Below are 15,408 nucleotides of genomic sequence, written 5' to 3' on the forward strand. Positions count from 1 at the left end.
GGTTATGTGGTCCAGGGTGACATATATATGTGTGTACTGTGTATATTCATTATGTATAATACGCACACATGCATGTATAAATTTAACAAAAATATATTATATTTATATATAAAATATTTATATTTATATATAATATAAATTATATATAAATATAAAATATACATGCATATATGTAAATATTTCTTAAATAAATGCATGTATGTGATAAGAAATATACACAGTACACACACACACATATATTATGTAAACACAAACTTTTATTTTGGATGCATATGATATATTTCAAAAATACAGTTTAAATGAATAATAGTTTGAATTAACTTTTATTTTTATATATTTTATTTCCAGTGGTTTTCATGCTTTAGCTTAAACGTATTTCAATTACTTGCCAGGGAAACATTTCTAATAATCATTCTAGTAATAATTTTTAATTCAAAAATTTGTTTAAGTTTTTAATAATATTTATTCTTATAATATTTTTATGTTGTGTTATGATGTATTTCAATTTTATTTTCTTTAACAAAAGGCTTTTAATAGTATTAGTTAAATATAATAATGTTAATTTCACGATTCAGCATTTTTTCAGCAGGATTCAAACTTGTAGATTTACTATCTATAACTGAAGATGAAAGATGCGCTTTCTGTTATCATCATAGAGGTTATCATAAAGCTGTTTTGCTCCTGACCGCTAGAGGGCAATAATCTGACATCATTCGTATATCTGTTAGAAAAGGGAAAAGCTGTGAAGAAGTGCTGTTGTCCGCAACAGACACATAAACGGTTGATGAAGAAGTGAAAGAAATCAATAATATTCATGATATTACTATATATCTCATAAGAGGAGTTTGGCCACCTCTCTCACTTTAAGAAATGGCGCAACCATCTCAACAGTGTGAGTGTCATTCTGTAAACCTGCACTGTGTCTGCATGAATGCAAAACTTTCGCACATTTCTGTAACTCTCTTTCATTAGTTCTTATGGAATTCAGCGTGGATTTAAAACTAGTTTAATGTACTTGATATGTGCAGTTACATTAGCTTAATAAATAAAGATTTATTTCTATTATTTCAGACTGATGACAGTTGTCATTGTTTATAATGTGGTTTGACTGGGCTGTTTGTTCTGCATCAGATCCCATGTTCAAACCTAAAGTGAATGAATATTCACTGCATTGTTTGCACTGCGGTTCTGTTTCAGGGTCTCACAAGGACACAGAGACACTGATCAGGTGGCGCATGGCCCATGGCTATTTATTCTCAGGCTGGAGAAACACATGCAGAAATGGCTGGGAGTATGTATTCATTGTGATTCATTTTGCATCTGCAGCACATGTTGTTTATGTCCTCATTTCCTATGCTTATTTGTTGTTGCTAATGTTTTACAATAAAGAACAACTCTTAATCAAGGGGTTTTCTAATTGTTGATGCCAGTGACCCCCATTTATGGTAACCTCCATTCTAATATATAACGACACATACTTCATAATGAATATCCCATTAATACTGTGTAATATTAACAATAAAAATATAGAGATGATATTTCTATAAATTATTGGCTGTATTATGTATAAATTATTTGCATTTATTTTGTTACTATTTAAATTAAGTTGATAGAATATTTGTTGCTACCCATTTTAGATTAGTTAAATAGCAATTACATTTTCTACATTACATAATTTTAGCAATTTTCACAATAAATATAGTTTATGTTGACCTACAGCACCCAGTGAGACAGATGAGGGCCACAATGGCAAGGAGAAATGCATTAGGAATAAACCGCACAACTAAAATGATCAAGATTTCCATTATTGATTTATTTTTTAGAAATTATTTAAATATTGAAATATGTATTCATATTAAAAATATAAAAATAAATATAGTAGTAAAAAAATTGTGTTAAACATTGAATTATTATTTTAAGTAAATACATTAAAGGGTTAGTTTACCCAAAAATTAAAATTCTGTCATTAATTACTCACCCTCATGTTCATCTTCGAAACAAAAATTAAGATATTTTTGATAAAATCCGATGGCTCAGTGAAGCCTCAATTGACAGCAAGATAATTAACACTTTCAGATGCCCAGAAAGCTACTAAAGACATATTTAAAACAGTTCATGTGACTACAGTGATTCAACCTTAATGTTATGAAGCGACAAAAAAAAAAACTAAATAATGACTTCATTCAACAATATCTAGTGATGGGCGATTTCAAAACACTGCTTCATGAAGCTTTGAAGCTTTACGAATCTTTTGTTTCGAATCATTGGATCGGAGCACGTATCAAACTGCCAAAGTCACGTGAACTATTGAAATTTCGAAATGTTTCGAAACACTTATGACGTAACGAAGCATCGTTTACCGAAATCATGTGACTTTGGCAGTTTGATACGTGCTCTGAACCACTGATTCGAAACAAAAGATTCATAAAGCTTCAAATCAGTGTTTTGAAATCGGCCATCACTAGATATTGTTGAATAAAGTCGTTATTTTGTTTTTGCCGCACAAAAAGTATTCTTGTCGCTTCATAATAACATTAAGGTTGAACCACTGTAGTCACATGACCTGTTTTAAATACGTCTTTAGTAGCTTTCTGAGCATAGAAAGTGTTAATTATCTTGCTGTCAATGGAGGCCTCACTGAGTTTATATTTTTATCAAAAATATCTTAATTTGTGTTCTGAAGATGAATGAAGGTCTTACGGGTGTGAAACGACATGAGGGTGAGTAATTAATGACATAATTTTCATTTTTTGGGTGAACTAACCCTTTAACTTTGACAGCCCTAAAAATACTTTGTGTAAAAAACAATAAATAGCTACATTTTTTCACAGACATGGATTTTATGTAGAAAACCCCAGTCTTAATCTATATGCAGTAGCAAAAGAGAAATTGAAAGAGTTTTCTGTTTTTAGGCTGTTCATTCAAGAAGCTAAATCAAACCTGGATGGAAATATTACTTCTCAAAGAGCAAAACGAAAGTGGGAGAATTTAAAATGCAAATACAAGGTAAGATGGATGCATAGGCCTGTCTTTATTCTCAATTAAAATTATTTACTTGTGTAGTTGCACACCACTCATATTTATTTTCTTCAGAAAGTTATAAATTAAATATATGCATGCTATTGTCCTAATGTAGTTTTCTCTACCCTCTGTGCCTAGGTTTTAAAAGCTCTTGCGAAGGATGTCGAAACGGTTAAACCTGAATCCTGGCGGTGGTTCAGACTCATGGAAAAGGCCGTAGATGGCGATCCCACTGACGTCGACCCTCCTAAACCGACCTTGCTGACCAACCTGGCCGATGAGACCGAATGTGCAGCCCAGCCCTGCAAGAAGATGTATCAGGTAGAAATGGGGAGTGATATTTTAGAATTATTAACACAATCAGTCATCGAGGTCAATACTCAAGCAACGGTAGCCGATGATGGACCCTCATCAGATACAGCAGAAAGTGTGAAAGGGAGACCGATGGAAAAAAGCCCCACAGAGACTCAAGATGAGCTACACTTTGAAAGAGCCAAACTCAGAAGAGAGCGACAGCTGCTGGAGAAGGAGCACGCAGACCTAGACCGAGAGCGTGTGCTGTTGGAGCGTGAGAGAGCCGTCGCCGAAAGAGAGAAAACGGCGTTGGAGAGAGACAGAGCGCAGTTGGAAAAGGACCGAGCTGCAATTGACCGGGAAAGAGCGTCTCTGGAACAGGACAGAGCGAGACTGGAGCGGGACAGAGCGGCCCTTGAAAGAGACAGAGAGACTTTAACCGCCATGGCTCTTGAGACAAATGGCACAGGACACACTGAACCAGACTCGCCATATGCAGAGGACAGAAAACGACTAATATTTTTGTTCGAAAAGCTGATCGAGAGATTTTGAAATCATTCTGGTACACTGAAATGTTGCATTCTGAAGGTATTTAAAATAACTTAAGGTACAGTGTTTCAAGGTTAAGTTGCTCCTTTTACTTAAGACACATTAAGAGGAAATGTGTTCTCAGCTGTGTTCAAAGCTTTGGACTATAAAGTTAGTTCATTCGTTGTAGTTCAGTACAATGCATAATGGTTAATTAATGTTAAGTTTATTCCCCCTATTTCACGTTCTTGGATGCATTGAGATTAAAGTTATTGTTTCTGTTTTTGTGCCAAATCTTTCATATTTATTTAGTGCCTTACAAAATCTAGACTTATGGTTATTTCTTTTTTATGGAGGACCAATATTAAAGGAACACTCCACTTTTTTTGAAAATAGGCTCATTTTCCAACTCCTCTAGAGTTAAACAGTTGAGTTTTACCGTTTTCGAATCCATTCAGCTGATCTCCGGGTCTGGCAGTACCACTTTTAGCATAGCTTAGCATAGTTCATTGAATCTGATTAGACCGTTAGCATCTCGCTCAAAAATGACCAAAGAGTTTCAATATTTTTCCTATTTAAAACTTGACTCTTCTGTAGTTACAACGTGTACTAAGACCGACGAAAAATGAAAAGTTGTGATTTTCTAGGTACCATGGGTGCAGCAGGAGCAATGATATTACGCAGCGCCTGTGACCTCCTGCTTGCACAGGGAGCGTGCCTTGCAACCATGGAGACATTTGTGAGAGACGCTGCGTAATATCATTGCGCCTGCTGCACCCATGGTACGGCAGCAAAGTTCCTTGATTATTACGCCGGAATGAGAGTATAGTTCCTAGCCATATCGGCCTAGAAAATCGCAACTTTTCATTTTCCGTCGGTCTTAGTACACAGTGTAACTACAGAAGAGTCAAGTTTTAAATAGGTAAAATATTGAAACTCTTTGGTCATTTTTTTGAGCGAGATGCTAACGGTCTAATCAGATTCAATTAACTATGCTAAGCTATGCTAAAAGTGGTACCGCCAGACACGGAGATCGGCTGAATTTATTCGAAAATGGTAAAACTCAACTGTTTAACTGGATAATGAGCCTATTTTCAAAAAAAGTGGAGTGTTCCTTTAAGTAGAATATGTGTTTTCCTATTCTTTTCTTCATAGAGAGTTGCTTTTGTTTTAAAACTGCAAAGAAATTGTGACTGAAAATTACACCATTCACCATAAAGGTGCGGTCACATGAGCAAAATTCCGCTGGGGAAAAATTGTCAGTAGAGTAGTGATGCATAAAGCCAAAAGACTTTACATATTAGAAATTACTATGAATAGGAGAAAGTGCAACGCTCAATATGGCGGAATAAGTCCCGCCTTTTTAAATAAAAGAGCCAATCGACAGTTGGTAAAGTCATTGTGTCACTGAGACAGTTACTTGTCAGATTAAATTGGTGATTTCAAATATGAAATTTAATTGTAAGCTTGTTGAACAGCTTTGGAGAATTTGATGGTTCCCCATGTACTTGCATTACTGAAACAGCTGCTGAGAGGCGTTTCAAAGATGGCCGCCGAGTGAAATAACCTGCCTTAAAGCGACTCTGATAAAGCAAAGCTCACACAGAGGTCACTTACATGCAGCTTTCTGTTGAAAAAAAAATTTGCCCTGCTTGGCAATATAGATGCATTATAAAATTAGAGTATGTTTACACGACAACAATGTACTAAAAAAGGAAAAAACTTTCCTTTGCGTCTTTCATGTATAGACAACAGCCTTGTCAAAACAATCCCTGCTCAATCGGATTTATGAAAATGACTAAAAACACTGTATTCTGCTGCCAGGCCAGTAGTTGGCAATGTCACTAGAAACACTACGCGACTATAGACTGAACACGTAATACGCAATGCGCATGATGTCAGCGTTTTCACATATTCGCGTTTTTGTAGTTTACATGGAGACAATAACGGTATCGTTTTCAAAAACTTGCCCTTTGAAACCCGTTTTCAAAAGTTTGGGTTTTCAGGCCCCAAAAACACCATTGGCGTTTAAATGAACAGCCAAAACATAAAAAGATTAAAGGTACGGTCACATTTACAGATGTTCGGCAAATTTTCACTGGGAAAATCCAGCATTTTAATAGGAATCTGCGCGAACTGGAATTTCACATGAGGGTGAACGATTTCCCCATTGCAGATTTCCCCATTGGTCACATGGATTTGCTGTGTTGACCAGCAGAAAGCTGCTTGGTTTGAAAGTGACTTTTCTGTGAGGCATGCTTCATACATCGCTACACTATTGACAGTGGTCCTTTCTTGCCCACAAAATTTTGCCACTAGATGGACATGTCACGTATTTGGCCATTGCCTATTTTTGCTGACACAGTGTTCTAAAAATTCGGTGCTCAAATTAAAAGTCGCAGGCAGTCAAGCAGTGGAGAAGATGGTAGTTTGTTGAAATAGTATGTTGAAGTTGCAGATCTTCAGTATTTTTACAATACAATACATGATAAGTTAGGTAATAACTTATTCTGCAACCCATAAACCGAGGGATAGCATTTGAGGGATAGTATTTTTTTTTTAAAACTGTATTCAAATAATTTACCGAAACTGCACGGCAGGTTTGCATTAAACAAATACGATTTTGCAATTCAGCTTTTGTGGTACCTGCTTCCTCATTCAAGTCTCGTCAACAATATCATAGCTTATACAGCACAATGATTGTCTTTAAATAATTGACTCATTGTGGAATTGGAGTCTGTTAAACTATTAAAAATAGACTAACAGAAGCACATGAAATGCACACTAATACAATGGCCATAAAAATCAACTAGTTCCCATAAATCAACGGCAAAATTGCAGTATATTTGCATTAAGTTCTTCCCTTATTTTTCCTGAACTCAAGGTCAGTTCAAGTGCTGACCATAGCCTTTTTGAGAAATAAACTAAATTCTGCTTATGGTTGTCTGTGGAACACCCCCACAAACCACAGACAATATTAAACCTATATAAGGGTCATAGTATGCATTTGACACTGATTTGCCAGGACTTCATTTCTGACCAAACTTTACTTGATTCCCAAAATATTTTAAACAAATCTAAACTCATTTGCAGCTAAAAGAAAGCACTTTTTAAATTTAGGATCAATCAGTGTGATTTATATCATTTCAGTCATGGACAGCTCACCGGAAATATTGGATTTTGATTCTTCAGATGAAAATGGGTAAGGAAAACCTTGATTTTGACCAAGTTTAACTTTAGCTTTGACTTTTATACAAATTCAGTGTAACTGTCAAATGTGTGTTTTAAGTCCCGAGAACAGTGGGATATTTCTGCAGCAGTGGGATGCACAGGTTCGGCCCTATATTGAGATGATTGACTTTATGAGGCGGATCGGCATTGAGAGGGAACTTGCGTTGCCGTCCATTGCGGTGGTGGGAGACCAGAGCTCAGGGAAAAGCTCTGTTCTAGAGGCTCTGTCAGGAGTCGCTCTGCCTCGTGGGAGTGGTATGTTGTACACCTAATACACTATACATATATATCTTATTTACATTCTTCTGCTTACTTTAAGAGGCATCTATATATTCTGATATTGTCCATTCAGGGATTGTCACCCGCTGTCCACTGGAGCTTAAACTCAGGAAGCTGAATAGTGGGAGCGGCTGGACTGCCATAATCTCTTACAATGATGTGCGAGAGACGTTTCATGATCCCGCACAAGTTGAAAGTTACGTCAGAAGGGGTGAGATTATATATCAAGCTAAATATCATAAATAATCATTACAATATATAGTTTATCATTACTTAAAATATTACCAACATGATGAATGAATGTTGAGCAAGTATGTAGTATTTGTCTTTTACAGCACAAAATATGCTTGCTGGAGATGGAGTGGGAATCTGTGATGATCTCATCAGTTTAGAGATCACATCACCTGATGTTTGCGACCTCACGCTGATCGATCTACCTGGAATAACAAGAGTACCTGTGAAAGGGCAACCGGAAGACATTGGAGACCAGGTGATGCACTTAATTTCACAGTATGTGCACTTACATAAACGTAATTTAAGGTAATTACATGGGTTAAGGTTAGGTTCAGGGTTATTACCTATTTATTACCCTGTTATTACTATAATAATTACATAGTATGTACAGGACTGTAAAATAAAGTGCTACCAGAGAATAACTTCAAATATTATATACTTACATGTTTAGTACAAATACCATACACTGCAGAAATAGTAATTAGAATGTAATTAACAAAATATGCAATGACAACAGACCTACTATATGGAATACTCTATCCCACAATGCAATGTGACCAATTTGACCTTTCATTTCCAATGCCATGAACCAGAAGTAATTACAGACACAATTTTGTAATCTTTTTAATCATTATTTGAATGTCAAAAATAGCAAGACATATTTTTCTAAAGCTGTGAATTGATTAAAATATTTAATTATGAATACCCCATATTTTTATGCATTCAGTTTCTTTCTATAGAAAGGAAAATATTTTTTAAATTATTTTTTATTTTAAAAAATATATATTTTTATTACTTTTAATTATTTTTTTCTAATTAAAAATAAAACAATTTAATATAATTCAATTTATAAAAAAATAAATAAAATGTAATAAAAAGAATAAATTGATAATTGGACTCCACTTGCTGAATAAAACCTGCAACATTATTAAGACATTTGAAATGTGTTTCAGGTCTTCATTGTCGTATAAATTAGCCTTTGATTAATTGCAGATTCGACGCCTGATATTGAAATTCATTGCAAAAAAAGAAACCATTAATTTGGTTGTTGTTCCCTGCAATGTGGACGTTGCAACCACAGAAGCACTTAGAATGGCTCAGGGTGTCGATCCTGACGGCTCAAGGACTTTAGGTATAAGTTTAATTTAAACTTTAAATTTTCACATTTAAGTATGCATATCAGAAATGTAGTTTTGCTTTAATTATTGCTGATATCACAGCAGGGCCATTTGATTCATGTCTGTTGAAACACTTTTTATTGCTTCAGCAATATTGACAAAGCCAGACCTGGTAGATAAAGGAGCCGAGGCTGACGTCTTACAAGTACTGCAGGGTAAAGTGGTTCCTCTCAAAAAGGGCTACACCATTGTCCGATGTAGAGGCCAGAGTGACATCAATGAAAACGTTTCTCTGGCTGAAGCCACAAAACAGGAAAAAGAGTTCTTCGCCAATCACGTGCACTTCAGGTATTACATTGCATTTAACCTGGTAGATATTCAGTTATCTGTTATTTTGTGTAATGTTCAAAGCCATTTACGTGTGTTTCTGTTGCCACCAGTTATCTTCTTGAAGAGCAGAGGGCCACAACATCCTGCCTGGCTACCAGACTCACTAAAGAGCTGGTTGAACATATCAAGGCAAGTCTAATCATGGCATTTTGAAACTTACTCTAAACACTAAACTTATGAGTTATTCCTTATTTTACAGGCTTCACTTCCATCTCTCAGAGATCAGATTCACATCCACTTGTCTGCAGTGAGATTTGAGCTCAAGAATTATGATGACGGTCCTCCTTTAGAACCTGAGCGCATGGGGCCTTATCTCAGCAAGGTACAGTTAGCGCAAGCATCATTTCTTATATTGTCCAATATCTGAGGAATCCTGACTGAAATGAACTTCTGTGTTTCTCTGTATGTGTAGAAAATCTTGGAGTTCAGTGACCAGATAAGTGAGTTGTGTAGAACAGGAGAATCAGACAATGGGAACCTCTACTCGCTCCTTCGACCAGTGTTCAAGCAATGGGAATGTCATCTGAGCAACTCCAAAGCATTGTGTACGTCATATGGTGACACAATATTGTTAAGAACCTTTTTTCTTCTATTTTCTTTCCTCTTGGTAATATGATTCAGCACAATTCGCATTAATTTACTCACCTTCATGTTGTTTCAAACCTGTACAATTGTACAATGTACAAGAGTGCTGTTGTTAAATTATTTAGAACAATATCGCAAGTGTGATATGATTTATTTTATTCAACAATTCAATAAACAAGTTAATATTGAGTAACAGTACATTTTAAACACAATATTGCCAGTTACCTTCTGTGCTTCTGCTCCGCCATTGGTGCGTTCAAATCCTTGAATACAAAAAGATCGTATTTACGAGTTGAACGCACATGAACACCACCACAATGTCGTTAATACCAAACTTGAACTTTAAAGGTCCTTTTTTAACGTGCGAAAATTTTGGATTTTCACACGTTAAAAAAGGACCTTTAAAGTTCAAGTTTGGTATTAACGACAAAATAAATACAACCTCACGTTGTCTCAGTCATGTTTACACACTGCCAACAAAACTTTCGTCTGTCATAAAAAAATTTGGACAGACGATTTCTTCTTTTTGCTGTCCCCGTCCAATGCGATATTTGATATAACGTCACATTCTGCAGTGTCTTTTTTATAAACATGAATTAAACATAGCTATAACAAATAGTAATACACTCAAAAAGTAAAAATTTACAATATACTCAACTACTACAAAAAATATTGTTCTTTTAATTCAGCCAAGAGGTCATGCAGTAACGTATCGATCGTCGACTTGTCACATGTCTTCACCTGATGCGAATTCACAGGTCAAGGCCTTTGTACACTGAAGGTGCGGTCACACTGCACTTTTCGTTCCATTGACTTCCATTCAAACGCATGTGAATGCGTCAGACCGGAAATTTTGCATTTCACTGTGTTCAAAAGTTCAAGTTTGGTGAACTCTGACCTGCGAATTTGCATCATGTGAAGATGTGCGACCAGTAGAAGATCGATTCGTCATGGCATGACCTCTTGGCTGAATTAAAAGAATTATATTTTTGCAGGAAAGTCGAGTAGGTTATATATTTTTACATTTTGAATGTATTACTATTATAAGTTGTTTGTTGAATTCATGTTTATAAATGAGATGCTGTAGATCGTGACGTCATATCACGACCGTTACAGCATCTGAAGAAATTTCGCACGTTCAAAGTCTAGTGTGACCGCAATTGAGCCTGAAATTTTCGTATATTTTTTCGTATTTGTAATCCTAAAAATTCGTCACGCACAGGGACCTTGCACACTGAGACTGATGCGTATTAATGAATCTGTTGCGAAAAAATTTACAAAACAATACAAAATGGAGTCTTCAAGCAGTGAGCATGATTTAGTTGTCCTCTAAATATTGGGTCCATTCAATCCTGAGATTGCATAGAGAGAAAGGAGATCCACCTCATCAAGGAGCTGCATTTATTCCGAGCATTTCAAAGTTTACTTCAGGATGTCAGTGGCTCAGTCTGTCTTTATATTCTGTCTCTTTGTATTCCGTACTTTGTTTGTCATTCAGTGCTGCTGTTTTGTGCTGTAGACGACATGGATCAACTTGTCAGATGGCATTCGGGATTTTGGCGTTCGCTTGTATGGTGGCTCTGAATTGTTAAAACGTCTCTCAAAATGCATACCACGGATGCGAAAAACGCAGAAAATCGAACCTGATCCGAATATTTTTTTAACGGACGAAAGTTTCGGAGGCAGTGTGCAAACGTGATTGACATAACGTGAGGTCGAATTTATTTTTTAACGTGCGAAAATTTCGGACGCGAATTTCGGACTCAAGGCCTTTGCACACTGCCTCCGAAATTTTCGTCTGTCAAAAAAATATTCGGATCAGGTTCGATTTTCTGCGTTTTTCGCATCCGTGGTTTTGTGATTTTTTTCGCAACGCATTCATTAATACGCATCGGACTCAGTGTGCAAGGTCTCTGTGCATGACGAATTTTTAGGATTACGAATACGAAAAAACGCATGCGAAAATTTCGGACTCAGTGTGCAAAGGCCTTCAGAGTTTACCAAACTTGAACTTTGGAATGCAGCAAAATGAGAAACTTTTCGCATGAGCTTGCATTTCCGATCTGACGCATTTGCATGGAAGTCAATGGAACGAAAAGTGCAGTCTGACCGCCCCTTTAGAATGCAGCCAAATGTGAAACTTTTCACATGACCTTGCATTTTCGGTCTGACACAGACAAATTTGCATGTGTATGAATATGAAAAGTGTAGTGTGACCCCCCTTCAGTCAAAGCTGTATAACCGCTGCACACTAGCGGTGTTCATTCCCGCTGCATCCGAAATCAAATAGCCTACTTCTCTACTATATGGTATGCGAAAAACTATATGCCAACAGAGTAGTATCAAAGACAATAGAATAACAAGCCTTTAGAAAGAAAATTTATGAGACAGTTGTCGTCAGATTTCATTGGTGCTTTCAAATATGAAATTTAATCGAAAGCATGGCAAACAGCTTTGGAGAATTTGATGTTTCCCCATTCAAAGAGATAGGAGTTGCACTTGGATGTCCGAGAGGTGTTTCAAAGATGGCCGCTGAGTGAAATGACTTGTCTTAAAGGAACACTCCACTTTTTTTGAAAATAGGCTCATTTTCCAACTCCCCTAGAGTTAAACAGATGAGTTTTACCATTTTCGAATCCATTCAGCCGATCTCCAATCACTTTTAGCATAGCTTAGCATAGTTCATTGAATCTGATTAGACCGTTAGCATCTCGCTCAAAAATGACCAAAGAGTTTCGATATTTTTCCTATTTAAAACTTGACTCTTCTGTAGTTATCATCGTGTGCTAAGACCGACGGAAAATGAAAAGTTGCGATTTTCTAGGCCGATATAGCTAGGAACTATACTCTCATTCCAGCGTAATAATCAAGGAACTTTGCTGCCGTACCATGGGTGCAGCAGGCGCAATGATATTACGCAGCGTCATTTTTTTGAGCGAGATACTATTGGTCTCATCAGATTCAATTAACTATGCTAAGCTATGCTAAAAGTGGTACCGCCAGACCCGGAGATCGGCTGAATGGATGCGAAAACAGTAAAACTCAACTGTTTAACTCTAGGGGACTTGGAAAATGAGCCTATTTTTAAAAAAAAAGTGGAATGTTCCTTTAAAGGGACTTTGGTATGTAGTATTTGAAAAACAGTAGGCAAAAAACCCTAATGACCTACTACTTCCGGCTTTCACCATTGACAAACTTTTACCATTGACCCTCTTATAAATTGTTTTGACTATTGTTATTTTTTTTTTTTTATTTTAGTCAGAGAGTCTGTAAAAGAGATGACAGAAAAATATGACGAAGCTCATCGTGGGAGAGAACTGGTAACCTTCAGTGACTACTGTGTGTATGAATCAATGGTAAAGAAACATGTGGGAAACCTTAAACAACCAGCATTGGATACTTTGAAGCTCATCCGAGGTAGCTGGCTGAACTTTTAGCTGGTATTTTTTTTATATTATATGTGGATTACATTTGAAATGATTTATGATAACATTTCTCATTTTAATATAACCGTAGGTATTGTGCAGAAGGAGTTTAGGGCCATGTGTGAGTTGTGTTTCCCAAACTACCCTCATCTGAGACACGTAATACTGGTGTGTTAAAATTACACTCGTTGATCACATTAAATCATCTTAAAGGACAATAAAAGTCTTAAAGATAACATTTCTGATGTTCCCTTAGAACCATATTGACGAGATTCACTCAAAGCAAGAAGGCAAGGTGGAGAAGAGGATCTATGAGTACATTAACATGGAAAAGCTTGTGTACACACAGGATCCCATTTTTACCCAGAAAATTGTAGACTTCAAGTTTGTGGAAAAGAGACAGGAATTCGAGTCCATTAGTTTGGATACAGGAGAGAACGCAACCTCACCCAACAACTGTGCTGTTTTTGACACCAGGAGTCTGACACCTGAGAAACTGATCATCTACTACGAGGTGTAAATCAGTTTTTGATTTCAGTATTAGCTGCTTTTGTTCTTTAATATTTGGTTTTGATTGCACTGAATAACTCCCACATATTCTGTCAATCAACAGATCGTGTATCAGCGTCTGGCCGACTACATTCCCATGGTGATCCTGCTGTTCATACTGAAGGAAGCTGCCGTGATGCTGCGGGCTCACGCTATGGACCTGCGGGATGGAGCGGATGTTGTGAAGCTGCTCGTGGAGGACACAGAGGCTGGAAGGAAGAGAGCAGACTTACACCAACGCATGGAGCGACTGCGCCTGGCACAAGAACGCATCAGTATATACCTCTGAGACAAAAGTTGGCTCTGGTAAAGACCTATCCTACCACAATGGACCAGACTTTTTACATTATTCATTTAGCAGACACTTTAATCCAAAGTGACTTAAAGAGGCAATAAACATGAGAAGTGCAAGTAATACAAAGTTTCAGACATCGTTTAGAACAGTAAAAGCTACAAACGGGGAGGGATATAGTGAAAGCATAGATGAAGGAAAAGTGAAAGCATATAGATCTTTTTATCTTCTAGTGTTTTATCACTAAAAATAAAATGACTGTTTTAAGCAAAAGAAGCAGAATGAAAGTTCATCAATCATCTTACAAAAATTCCAGTGTAGTTTGTGTGCCTTTAGTGATGATCAATGACACTTGGTTCAGTTTAATAATAGATATTAGCTTAAGTAATAAACCCTCATCAAAATGATAAGAGTATAAAAAGTGATTATCTGTTTAAATGATAAGGAATGAGTGATACTGTAGTTCACTTTTAGCCACTGCAGAAATGTGTCTTTGAATCAAAAGTAAAACAATGTCAGCTTGTTACAATGTACTTACAATGTAATCTTTTATTGTGTTAGCTTGTGTTCAATAAAAAAAGTTTGTTACAATGCTTTTTTCCTGAAATGTGTTACAGTCTATTCCGTTCTGTTCAATTTCAGTTATCATGGACATTCAGTTTGTTTTCACATGTCACATGCCTTCCTTTGTTTGTAATTCCCGCCACTCCTCGGTTACTACGATCATTTTATTATGAGTTCATTCTGTTCAGCTGTGTTACTTGTTACCTTGTTTGTGTTCCTATATAAGTTCTTCCTTTTTTATCATGGACATTCAGTGACTGACCACCTGTCTGACATGTCAATATTTTATTTTCATTTTCATTCTTACTGTGTGTGATGCACTATAAATACAGTGACAGATAGAATTTCAATCCTTTGGTTTCTTTTTCAGAAATGTCTACCTCAAGCATTCAAAAAATGCCTTCCTTTTCAGTCACTCCTGGTCCGTTCACTGTCTTGGTTAGTGTGTGTTGCTGCATGATCGTCTGTCATTTGGAAATACTTAATCCTTGTCTGCCACCATGACGAAATGCACAAACCTGTTTATAATTTTAAATAAAAATGCTCTTACAGTCTGTCCCAGTAAGATTTTTATATTTCCATGTAGTTTTTTCCCCTCTTTATGTATACTTACATTTTCAATTCTGTAAGCATATCTAAATAAACATCATTTTCTTATAATAAAAAGTAATATAGTTTGATATCACTTGACTCAGATTGATATTTTATCTGCTGTTTGAGAAGTCACTGAATTACGCCTAATCACGTAAATCCTACCCAAGACCAAATGAGTGCACAAAAGTTATGTTTGTTTCTACAAGATAAAGAGTCTGAACATATGGTCCTTTTTATGAACGGGATCATCATGTTGACTAAAAATATAATTATTGAATATAATGATATAATTAATATGCCCCCG

The 15,408-nt window shown here is 36.3% G+C and overlaps 2 protein-coding genes across 3 annotated transcripts; both read left to right on the top strand.

The window, feature by feature from the left end:
* The first annotated feature begins 717 nt into the window (after positions 1 to 717).
* zgc:113426 (uncharacterized protein LOC562128 homolog) lies at positions 718 to 4,137 on the top strand. The gene is made up of 4 exons (XM_048158392.1): positions 718 to 892; positions 1,198 to 1,291; positions 2,913 to 3,006; positions 3,160 to 4,137. The coding sequence occupies exons 1-4, from the start codon at positions 871 to 873 to the stop codon at positions 3,865 to 3,867; spliced, it is 918 nt and encodes a 305-aa protein (XP_048014349.1). The 5' UTR covers positions 718 to 870; the 3' UTR covers positions 3,868 to 4,137.
* Positions 4,138 to 4,903: 766 nt separating this feature from the next.
* Positions 4,904 to 15,160, top strand: mxh (myxovirus (influenza virus) resistance H). Of its 2 annotated transcripts, XM_048158388.1 has the most exons (13): positions 4,904 to 7,045; positions 7,133 to 7,329; positions 7,427 to 7,564; positions 7,689 to 7,843; positions 8,581 to 8,719; positions 8,855 to 9,053; positions 9,146 to 9,224; positions 9,295 to 9,417; positions 9,508 to 9,640; positions 12,939 to 13,097; positions 13,197 to 13,273; positions 13,362 to 13,619; positions 13,719 to 15,160. In XM_048158388.1, the coding sequence occupies exons 1-13, from the start codon at positions 6,996 to 6,998 to the stop codon at positions 13,941 to 13,943; spliced, it is 1,932 nt and encodes a 643-aa protein (XP_048014345.1). In that variant the 5' UTR covers positions 4,904 to 6,995; the 3' UTR covers positions 13,944 to 15,160. The 2 variants fall into 2 exon arrangements, with proteins under 2 accessions (XP_048014345.1, XP_048014346.1); XM_048158389.1 differs by lacking the exon at positions 4,904 to 7,045 and having other exon boundaries at positions 7,188 to 7,329; positions 7,673 to 7,843.
* Positions 15,161 to 15,408: the final 248 nt, after the last annotated feature.

This window comes from Megalobrama amblycephala, linkage group LG15, assembly GCF_018812025.1.
Source record: "Megalobrama amblycephala isolate DHTTF-2021 linkage group LG15, ASM1881202v1, whole genome shotgun sequence".
NCBI classification, from domain to species: Eukaryota; Metazoa; Chordata; class Actinopteri; order Cypriniformes; family Xenocyprididae; genus Megalobrama; species Megalobrama amblycephala.